Genomic DNA, 12,324 nt, shown 5'->3' with positions numbered 1-12,324 from the left:
GTTTGTTCTTAAGTTGAATTTGTACGTAAGTCGGAACTGTATACTTTATCATTGTAACTCCAGACAAATTTTTTTGGTCTCTGTGGCAATTTCATTTTAAAAATGTTGGGTTGTCAACAGAACCAGGATTAACAATAAAGCTTCATTATAGACTTCTTTAATAACTGCTACAGCTGTTTATTGTAGTCTAGGACTAAAGTACAGAAAATGACCAAATACCAGAGGTCTGTTTGTAACTAGGGGTCGTCTGTAAGTCGGGTGTTCTTAAGTAGGGGACCGCCTGTACTTTTTTTTACTGCCTAGTCTAAGTTTACAGCGTAAATTTCAGTAACGGTGAAAGAAAATACAATGGATTGAGTATGGGCTGCTTCTTATATCTATTGAGCAAGTACATTTTTACTAGAGAACATTAAAGAAAGTGTTACATACCAATGGGATGTGTGGAAAAAAAAACAAGCAAACTGCTACATCAGTAGTTATGATGACATTTTACTTCTGGAATTAAAATTTACTTTAATAGCCAAAGAAATGTGCAGTTTGCAAGCTGGCAAACAGAAAAGTATGCATGAGCACTCAATGTCAGAAAGGTCAGAAGTGTTCAACAGTACATTGCAGGAAGAATGGGGAGCACTTTAGTAGGATCGGATGGCAGGTGGCACTGATGCACAGTCTTGTTCATCTAGTGTGGAATCAATAACAGGTCTGTATTTTAAAGTAACCTAGAAAAAAAAAAAAGAATGGTTCAAGAATATTTAAAGAAACCTTTAAGGTCAAGCTGTTACACACTACCTTACAGTAGAACAGTACAAAAATCTTAATTGGGTAAGGAAACTCAAAAATGCATTCAGTCAAAAGTTAAAAAAATTTACATCATGTACTTTTCATTTCTTAAAAAAAAAAAAAAAAAAAAAAAAGTACTTATTTTTTACCTGGTCTTGGTGTCATTTTAACACCTTAAACTTTCCCCGCGAATGCCCTTTATTTTTTAATTTCCATTATTGCTCCTATCCTTTAAAAGGGTATACTCGTCTGGGCAGTCACACTGAATTTAATAAATTTGCCATATATGTACATTTTTATAATTAGTGGTTATTAAAAAAATAAATTTAACTGTGTGAAGATAATTTCTCATAAATATAGTCATATGGCCCCTTAGAAACAAGACAGTCCTTGGATAAAGCCACCTCTGCTGGAAAGAATGCCCAAAGTAAAAAAAAAAGTTTTTTTTAACCCCTAGGCGCACCAGGACGTTATAGTACGTCCCCGGGGCTAGATACTTAGCGCACGGGGACGTTCTATAACGTCCTGCTTCTGGCACCGGCTCACGAACGGAGCCAGCACCAGAAGCAGCGGCTGTCAGCTGTCTATCACAGCTGACAGCCTGCGCTAACACCCGCGATCGGAGCCGGCGCCGATCGCGGGTGTTAACCCCTTACACGCCACGGCCAAGCATGACTGCGGCGTGTAAGGGTGTTTGCGCTGCGGATCAGATCCCCTGTGCCGCTTACCGGGGGATCCGATCCACTTCTGGGCAGCTCCGAGGACTGGCATGTGCCCCGGAGCTGCCCGATCTCCCTGGCAGTCAGACCCCTTCCGGGTCTGACTGTAAAGTGTTTGAGCATGCGCAAGCATGCCAGACAGATTACACTGCTCTACAATAAAATAGTATTGTACAGCAGTGTATTGAACTTGAATCAGTGATCAGAGCATCACTGGTTCAAGTATGTATAAGTAAAAAAAAAGTCAAAAACACTAAAGTTAATACATTAGATTAAATAAAAAATAAATACATTAAAATATAAGCCCCTAAATGTCACTTTCCTATAAAAACACTTAATAAAGTATAAAAAAACCCCACAAAAAACCCATATTTGGTATTGACGCGTCCGTAACAATCTGTATAATAAAACAGAATCATTACTGGACCCGCACGGTACACGCCGTAGAAAAAAAAAAAACCCGCAAAAACATTCCGAAAAAAGATCATTTTTAATTAATACCCTATAAAAAATGCTCTAAAAAGTGATGTAGAAAATGTTATGCACTCCAAAATAAGCCCACTAAAAAGAACAACTCTTCTCGCAAAAAGTAAGCCCCTAACTAGATTTGTCAGCCAAAAAATAATAAAGTTATGCATATGAAAAATGGTGATGCTAAAATGTACAAGATTTTCTCCAAATTGGTTTTTATTCAGTACAATTGAATAAAATACACAAAACCCCCACATATTTCGTCCGTAACAATCTGCATAATAAAACAGAATCATTATTAGATTCGCAAAGTGAACCCCGTAAAAAAAAAAAAAAAAAAAAGCTCCAAAAAAAAAAAGATAATTTTTAATTAATACCCTATAAAAAATGCTATAAAAAGTGATTTAAAAAATGTTATGCACTCTAAAATAAGACCACTAAAAAGAACAATCCTTTTTGCAAAAAATAAGCCCTTAAACAGATTTGTGAGGCGAAAAATAAAAAAGTTATGCATATGAAAGACGGTGATGCTAAAATTAACAAAATTTTTGCCAAATTACTTTTTATTCTGTAAAAATGGGGAAAAATAAAAAATCTATATAAATGAGGTCTTTTTGTAATCGTGGCGACCCATAGAATAAAAATAATATACTATTTTTATGGTATGGTAAATGGCCAAAAAAAAACAAAACATAAAAATCTTCCTAAAAAGTGATGATTTTCATTTCCTCCACCAACAAAGAGTTAATAAAAATATCACCAATTAGCTATAGATGCCCCAAAATTATGTACCATAAAAGTGCATCTCATGTGGCAAAAGAAATAAGCCCCTATAGGTCCACATTAAAAAAAGAAAAAAATTATAGCCTGTACAATGTGACAATGCAAATCTGATTTGGATGGCGCCTCCTTCCCTTCTATGCCCGGCCGTCCGCTCATACAGCAAGTTACCAGCACATATGGGGTATCGGTGTACTCGGGAGAGATTGGGTAACAAACTTTGTGGAGCCTTTTTTCATTTAATCCATTACAAATGTTTAATTTTCTACCCAAAATGAGTGTATTGTGAAAAAATATTACAATTCGCGGACTGCACCTCCATTTTGTTTTAACTCCTATAAAACACCTAAAGGGTTAACAAACTTCTTAAAAGTGGTTTTTCATACATTGAGGGGTGTTGTTTCCACAATGGGGTAATTTATGAGTCTTGCTATTATTTAGGCCTCCCAGTGTCAATTAGAATTTGAGCAGGTCCATCTAAATACGGGTTTTGGTGATTTTACAAAAAATGTGAAAAATTATACCCAAATTCTGAGCCTTCTAACATTGTAGTAAAATATGCGGAATCTTAAAAAACCATCCAACATAAAGCAGCATTTGGGAAATGTAAGTTATGAATTTATTTGGGTGCTATGACTATCTGCATCAAAAGTAGAGAATTTAGAATGTTGAAAATAAAGAATTTTTCCAAATTTTTGCCAAATTTTGTTTTTTTTCATAACTAAAAGCAAAAAATTTCATCCAAATTTTTAAACTAATTTGAAGTACAATGTGTCACGAGAAAACAATCTCAAAATCTCCTGGATATCTCATAGCGTTCCAAAACTATAACCACTTATAGTGACACAGGTCAGATATGAAAAAGAGGCGGAGTCACGTAGGGGTTAATTAACTGGTTCCGGCTTACAATATCAAAAATAATGCACAGAACAATGAAAAACTGAAATGTAGATGAGTGAAAATAGAGCTCTTAATAGGGGGCAGTACTAAAATATTTTTATTTTTAAGGTGCGTAGTGCTTAGGAGGGCAAATTGCAAACAGCAATTGGGTCATTTATGATGAGAAAGTGCCAGGTGCTGTAAAGTGCACAGAACATGTAAGTAACAAATGACATCCTCCAAGAGTACACTCCTTACTATACTGCCTGTAATGAGGACAAATACTTGTGTCTAGTCCTATTGCATTATAATACAAAGAAGCATTTTGCACATACCCATTGACATTGTTACAATATCTTGATGAATAAGAGCTGGAAAGGAAGTATCGCACGTACCCATGATCAAATTTCACCCTCGTCTGGTGTGAGGTCCCCGACGCGCGTTTTGGCGCAAGCCTTAGTCTGGGGCCCCCTATTAAGAGCTCTATTGTCACTCTACATTTCAGTTTTTCATTGTTCTGTGCATTATTTTTGATATTGTAAGCAGGAACCAGTCCCATGCATCACCCTGTATAATCTGGTTGTATCTTTGCAGTGTCCTTGTTTCCCTTAATCAGATCAACCTGTTACCAGTTTTTAAATGTTTGGCCATGATTTATTATTTAATAAAGATTAATTTTTTCACACTTCGGGCAAATTGGCTTTGTTGTTCTTTATATAGGTTTTGTGTGGTAATGAACTGTGAATCCTGGTGGTCAGGCAGGACCCAATAGCGAATGTCCAGCCACCGCTGCCAGAGTATGGTGTGGTTGTATCCGAAGAAGCTCTCGTTTCTAAAGGACAACATGACTGCATTTATGAGAAATCATCTCTACACAGGAAGATTTTTTTTTTTTATAACTTCCAATTGAAGAAATGTTTACACATGGCAAAGGAATTAAATAAAATGTGAATGCCCAGATGGGAATACGCCTTTAAAAAAATAACTGATTTTTTTCTGTGTACTGAGCTTTATGAGAGCTTGCTTTCAACATAAATTGTACTTCCTAGTGACAGAATTTTTCCAGCTTCCCAGTAAATAGCATGGAAAAAAATTCATAAAATTATGAATACGGCTGAATGAAGAAACTTGTACCCAGTCTCTTCTCTTTTGTACAAACTTTGATACACCTGTAGCTTAGATAGATAGAAAGATAGAAAGTAAAGTAGACACTTACCGTATATATTCGAGTATAAGCCGAGGCCCCTAATTTTACCACAAAAACCTGGTAAAACCCCCTTTTTTTTTATACTCGAGTATAAGCAGAGTTTGGGTTTTCAGCACATTTTTTGTGCTGAAAAACTAGGCTTATACTCAAGCATATATGGTATGTTTTTACACTGTGCTCTTACACAAGATTGATTCTATATTTTTGGGCTTTGTAAGGAATGATACAAAAAAAAAAAAATTATATATATATATATATATATATTTGGTATCTCAATCAATCATTTCAAGTGCCAAGTATACACAGCAAAAAAAAAAAAAGCCTAGAAAAAAGTGGTGCAATTTTTTTTGTCAATTGCCTAGTGTCAGTTTTTGATCTTTCATGCTATGTACGATGAAGTAAAAGCTGCTAAGACAGTAAGCCCTAATACAGCTCTGTAAACAGGGAAAAAAGTTGGGGCTTTTTAACTCCTTAAGGAGTCAGATATTTTATAGCTTGAAGAGGACCTGTCACCCAAATTACTGCTTACTAAACTAACACTGCAGCGTTTGTTCAAGCACTAGGAGCTGCTTAGAGTGATAGAGTTACTGGAAACCTCTGGTAGCGCTATCTAGCACTGCGGCGGGGTACAATGTAATCATCGGACCTCTTCATGAGGGGGCGTTCCGAGGCACTGCCTCTTCCCCGGACCGCCCCGCTCACTCCATAGGCCGGCAAAGACAGTCAACGCCCCTAGCCACACCCCAACCCCACATGAATACATTGGACAGCTTTGCGAGCTGCTTACTTTAGTAAGCAGCTCCTAGTGCTGAAAATTTGGGTGACAGGTCCTCTTTAAGGCTCAGCCCCATTTTTTGTATTCTGACTTTCATCACTTTATATGGTTATAACTTTTGAACACTATTCATTATCAAAGCGATTCTGATTCGTTTTTTTCCCCATGTGTTGTGCTTCATTTTAGTGGTAAATGTTGGATGATAAGTTTTGAGTGTATTTACAAAAAAAAAAAAATTTTTTTTTTGAAAAATTTGCCATTTTCAAAATATGGAATCATTGTGTTTTCAGGCAGATAGATTTACCACCTAAATAAGTTAATGAATAACATTTCCCATATGTCTACTTTACATTTTCATCATTTTTTAAATGTCCGCATAATTTATTTTGATGTAATGCGGCTTACAAATTGAATATCGATTTTCCGTATTTTCAGAATTGACTATTTTGGGGATAAATACCGTCTTGAATGAACAGGTTTTAGGAATATTGTTAACCCCTTGAGATCTTCATAGTAATCAAATCAAAATGGAGGTGACATTTAGAATGGTCAAATTTTGTCGGTTATACCTTCAGTTAGCCCTAAAATTTACACATTTCCAAAAGATAAAAAGAGAAAACCCATCTTACAATTTGTTCTGCAATTCCTCCCGAATACATAGATCCCCTCCCCCCCCCCCACGTGTGGCCATTATGGACGGCCAGCGAGGCGCAGAAGGGAAGGAGCGCCCTGCAGCTGCCAGGATTTGAGTTTTACGCTATAAAATTTTCACTTTTTCGTTATTGGGGCCATGTGATGTCATTTTTTTTCAGGATGAGATGCTTTTTGCAGTGTTGAAAATTTTGGAACTTTGTTTTGAGGGCAGGTGTAGAAAAGCATCAATTCTTTTTTTTTTTTTTTTTTGGTGTAATAATAATCATGTTATACAATTACAGGGATACCATAAATGAATATTTTTTCTTTTCTTACGATTTACTTAATTTGTCAAATAAAACCCTAATGTGGGGAAAAGTTTAACATTTTTGCATTATGGAGCTGGTTGATGGCTTGTTTTTTGCAGGACATGTTCTCCAGAATGATGCGGTTGCAAATTACAACATTTTTTTAATCACTTTTTATAGTATTTTTTGTGGGATTGTATAGGTAAAAATAATAATTTTTAGCAGGTTTTTAACAGTTTTTTTTAACGGAGGTCATGGTGCGGGTTCAATAATTATTAACTTTTATTCTACGGGTTGTTACAGACGCGATGATACTGGGCTATGTGGGGTTTGTGTTAGGATTTAGACTTTTTGGGTTATATGTCTCTTTATATGTTATGGGGCTTATGGGCATAACATATTTATTGCTTTATTTTTTTATTAACTATTTTGTTTACTTTTTTACTATTTCCACCATGAGACATGAACAGGCAATCATCTGATTGTGATTGCAGGGTATTAGCAGTGTCAGCCTATGCACATGCATAATTATCAAGCTTCTGCCTGGAAAGAAGAACATTTCAAACTTTGAAAATAAAGAATTTTCAGAACTTTTGCTAAATTTTTATTTTTTTCAGAACAAATCATAAACCTTATCACTTAAATTTTACAACCATCATGAAGTATGATGTGTCTCTAGAAAAAAAAAAAAACTCAAAATCACATGGATATGTTTAAGCGTTCCGAAGTTATAACCAAATATCGTCAGACACGTCAGATTCTAAAAATAGAATCTGGTCACCAAGCTAAAAACAAGCGTTGGTGATAAGGGGTTAATTTATCTTTTTCTAGATAATTGTGTGATGCAGAGCTCTGTCTTCCCTGCCTTGCTCTTGCACTAAATGTCTGTACAAGCAGTAACACTGATTCTGTATCCTGATTGGATGAGCTATTTGTGCATGTTCATGTGGATTCCCTGAGTGCTATTGGCATCACTGCCCATAGCTGATGTCACAACCAGGAAGTCCCGCCCACTTCAGGAAAAGCTGAGAGTGTTTTATAGTTTGCCTCAAATATCTATTAGCCCTATATTTTAGGATAGAAAGAAACCAGCTGCATGATAGAGGTATAATTGGCTCTCCAGCTGTGCTGAAACTATTTGTCAGTAACTTTAGAGTTACGCTTTAAAGATCCATTAATGTTTTAGGATGTATTTTGCTCAAGTATTATCCCTTCCCTGGGTTGCAGTTATTTGTTATCAATTTCCTCTTGCCCTGTACATAGGCATAAGCTGGTGACTGGCTCATGCAGTTATTGTAATTTCATGTGTCTTTACATGCACCCTCTGCTTTGCAAAAGGCTGCAAAACAGGTCAGCAATAAAAATGTTGGTTGCAAAGAAAACAGTCTAATTTTAAAGTCGCATTTTATGTACCAACATCCACAGCCTTCCCAAGGTCCAGTCTGAAAATTACCTACTAATAAAAGTCAATCAGATTAATCTGACAGGACCGATCTCTCATAAACCCCGCAACAGAAGTTAAACTCACAGGTTTTGTATATTGGCACCACATTTACTATGCGACAGTGCTGTGGAACAGAACCAGTCCCCAGGGAGTCTTCAAATATTAAAATTAATGGTCTAGCACTGTACATAGTTCATGCAGAAGCCAGGGATGTGTATGCCACCTGGGCACAGTGATTTGTGCATCTTAGTCGTTGTGAGGCGACGCCGTACCCCTTTCTGGGTTTACCTGTTATATGCATGCAAGTGTATGGTAGGGGAATATCTGTTCCGCTACATAAAAATCATAGCAGCTTGTTGAGATGGATTCCATGTTTCTTATGCTGGTTCCTGTTTAATATAGCTGTACAAACTATTAGTCAATACAGTCTTGTTTTAGGTCAAATTACCTTGCCTTTCTTATCAACAAATGTAAGGGTGTGTTTTCTCCAATGTTCTTCAAAAGGTTTCTTCTGTTGTCCTTGTAGAGGCTTAGAGTAATCATACTCATCAATTCTGACCTTTAAATAAATAAAAAAAACTTTGTTAAATCGATAGAAAATAAAAAAACCTTTGCTAAGCAGATCCCAGATGGATCTTGAAATGTAAAAAAAACCGTTACATTTCAGTAAAGGATTAACCCCGGCACACATCCTCCTTGAACTAGGTTGCACGGCCACGCGATGATGGAGAGTACAGGGTTTTTATGTTTTATTAAAAAGGCCAGTAAAAAGATTGTGGTGGCCGGGGGCCAATAGTTAGTTATGAGGGGCAGCATAGGAAATAATTAATTATGAGGGGCAGCATAGGAAATAATTAATTATGAGGGGCAGCATAGGGAATAATTAATTATAAGGGGCAGCATAGGGAATAATTAATTATAAGGGGCAGCATAGGGAATAATTAATTATGAGGGGCAGCATAGGAAATTAATTAATTATGAGGGGCAGCATAGGAAATTAATTAATTATGAGGGGCAGTATAGGAAATAATTAATTATGAGGGGCTGCATAGGAAATAATTAATTATGAGGGGCTGCATAGGAAATAATTAATTATGAGGGGCAGTATAGGGAATAATTAATTATGAGGGGCAGTATAGGGAATAATTAATTATGAGGGGCAGTATAGGGAATAATTAATTATGAGGGGCAGTATAGGGAATAATTAATTATGAGGGGCAGTATAGGGAATAATTAATTATGAGGGGCTGCATAGGAAATAATTAATTATGAGGGGCAGTATAGGGAATAATTAATTATGAGGGGTAGCATAGGTAATAATTAATTATGAGGGGCAGTATAGGGAATAATTAATTATGAGGGGCAGTATAGGGAATAATTAATTATGAGGGGCAGTATAGGGAATAATTAATTATCAGGGGCAGCTTAGGGAATAATTAATTATGAGGGGCAGCTTAGGGAATAATTAATTATGAGGGGCAGCTTAGGAAATTATTAATGGTGGGGTATAGGAAATAATTAATTATGAGGGGCAGTCTAGTAATTAATGGGTGGGGGGAAAAAATTCAATAATTAATGAAGAGAGGTCCCAGTATATTAATTAATTAATTAATTGGGCCAATATGTAAAATAATTCATAATGGAGTGCAGTATATTAAATAATTAATTGAGGGAGGTACCAGTGTATTATGGATGCGGTCACATGTACCGCTATTTATTTTTAAACTTAAGTCCGGCCCTCCAACGGTCTGAGGGGGACAATGAACGGTCCCCTATGTAAAAAGTTTGGGGACCCCTGCACTAGAAGATAAAATGCAAAAAGTTACATGTAAATTTATCACAGTTTGCTGCAAAGCTGCATAAAGGCAGTTGTGTTATTTAAAAAGTCATTTTAATACATGTAATCTGTGCTTTGTATAAAAAAATAGTTTTGACAGGATATGAGCTTTGTACTTTTGTGGATTGCAACAAAATTTTGCTTGTTTTTGATTTAAACAAAAGATTGGATGCAGGTAATAGGGTTATGTGGAGGATTACAAACATCCCCCAAAGTAAACCGGAGCCTGATGTATGGCTTTGTATTCGGTAACCCTATAAAATACCACACTTAGTCAATATTGATCCACAATAATAATATTGAATACAAACATACCTCTCAAACTGAGGGGAAAGAAAGGATCGACTAAAAAGGTGCATATAAACAGAAGTCTTTATTGTTAACATTTAATCCTTATCAATAAAAAGCATTAAAATGACAAGTGGTAGGACACAACAAGAGGCTCTGAAACATTTATAAGACTCTTGATTAATGACAATAAAACCATACTTGACTCTATAGGAAAGGAAATCGAAGATGCCTGCTCAAAACTAACATCCCTACAAAGTCCAGAAGAGGTCAAAACTTTTGACCTCTCCCTGGAATCTGAGTTTGAAAAATGGGAGAAAGAAATTAAGAAATTTCAACGTGACCAAAATGATTTTTCCCAAAAGAGGGTCTACCACTGGGGACGCCCTGGGAGAAACAAAAGATCCGGTGACCAGAACGAACATTAAGTCGCTCCTCATCTGTATCATCAATAAGATCAGTGACCAAGGAGATAACTCATTAAATCAAGGAAATCAAGGAACCAAATGTAAATACACTGAAGCACAAGCTAACAACAAAAGACGTCCGGAGACTCGAAGTGCGGCAAATGACACACAGCTAAAGGTAATTAATCTGAGCGTGTATTGACAGTGCATGAATTAGAAGTCCTTAAAAAAGGACTTACGTTTTCTCCTTGTGCTAAATTCAATACTTTATCTGCAGTGAAAGATCTTCAACTATTTGGTCGATCTCTAGTTTTTAAAAAATGGTTTAACACAAGTGACCCATACGAATCATTTGAAACAGAGAAATTGAAGCAGTGCGAATATTGGAGGAATTACAAGAGGAACACAATATGGATACACAAATTCCACAATGTGTCAATAAGAAATAAAGAAAATTTCCAAATCTGGCATCTTGTCCAGCAGTGGATCTTTTTGTTAAAACAGTGACAAATGAATTCTCCAAAATAGACAAACATGTGAGTCATGATAACTTAACAAAATGTCCAACGTCAAGCCATTAACAACCTGAAGAGAGACAAGTCGCTAGTTATAAAACAAATCAGATAAAGGCGGTAATGTGGTATTATGGCCACGCAATATGTATGAGACCGAGGCCTATCGCCAATTAGGCGATAAACAATGTTACAAACGTCTCACCTTCAATCCGTTATCAAAATTTATGACTGAACTTAATGCGTTACTCCTGCAGGCTGTCAGAGATAAAGTGATCAACAAGGATCTCTATGAATGTCTGAAGAACTCGGACCCAGTGATTCCAACCCTGTATTTATTGCCGAAAGTCCACAAGCACCCCAATGTGCCGCCAGGCCGTCCAATTATCTCGGGGAATGGGAGCTTGACTGAAAACGTAAGCAAATTCGTAGACCATTATTTTAAAAAAAATAGTCGAGACATTACCATCTTAAACTTGGGATACGATGGATCTGTTGCGTAAAATCGATGGGCTCCACGTCGACAGTAACACCTATTTGGTGACCTGCGACGTGGAGTCCCTTTACACATGCATCGAACATCAGGATGGTTTGAGGGCAGCAAAATATATTCTATCTATGGAAAATTTAACACAGGAATTTTCATTATTCCTTCTACAATTACTGGAATTTATTTTGTACCACAACTTTTTTGTGTTTGGGGGGTCCTTCTACCTACAGCTCTGCGGGACAGCTATGGGGGCATCTTGTGCACCCTCATACGCTAATTTGTTCCTGGGGCTGTGGGAGAGGGCCCTCCTAGACTGTGATCGGGATGTCTCTATGGACCGGGTCCTTTTTTGGGCCCGGTACATGGATGACATCCTAATCATTTGGAAGGGCGATTTACAAGAGTTACAGCAATTTTTTGCCACATTGAACAATAATTCATACAACATCAAACTGACACACAGTGCCGACAAATCTTGTGTTTCATTTTTGGATGTGTCCATCAGGAAAGACACTAATGGATTCTTACAAACAAATGTTTTCAGAAAGAAAACTTCCGTCAACTCATTATTACATGCTATATCATCTCATCTGCCTCAAACCATCAGAGCCATACCTACAGGTCAATTCCTCCGAATAAGGAGAATATGTTCTACAGAAGACTAATTTGAAGCACAAGCCATAGATTTGAAAAACCGATTTTTACAGCGGGGATACAGGAAAAAATCCCTGAAGCAGGCATACCGGCGCGCGAAGAGGACATCACGCCAAACACTTCTAATACCGAAGGAAAAA

At 36.7% G+C, this 12,324-nt stretch overlaps 1 protein-coding gene across 3 annotated transcripts in view; it reads right to left on the bottom strand.

Annotated features, from left to right (window-relative positions):
• Window positions 1-469: 469 nt before the first annotated feature.
• SDHA (succinate dehydrogenase complex flavoprotein subunit A) overlaps window positions 470-12,324 on the bottom strand; it is a 122,479-nt gene continuing 110,624 nt past the window's right edge. For all 3 annotated transcript variants that reach the window (XM_072153008.1, XM_072153009.1, XM_072153010.1), the window contains 2 exons: window positions 8,445-8,555; window positions 470-719 (listed from right to left, as the gene is read on the bottom strand). In XM_072153008.1, coding sequence (XP_072009109.1) covers window positions 633-719; window positions 8,445-8,555 — 198 coding nt within the window. In that variant the 3' untranslated portion in view covers window positions 470-632. The remainder of the gene's footprint in view (window positions 720-8,444; window positions 8,556-12,324) is intronic.

Source organism: Engystomops pustulosus, chromosome 5 (genome assembly GCF_040894005.1).
Source record: "Engystomops pustulosus chromosome 5, aEngPut4.maternal, whole genome shotgun sequence".
Classification (NCBI taxonomy): domain Eukaryota; kingdom Metazoa; phylum Chordata; class Amphibia; order Anura; family Leptodactylidae; genus Engystomops; species Engystomops pustulosus.
This window is presented reverse-complemented; position numbering and strand designations above follow the sequence as displayed.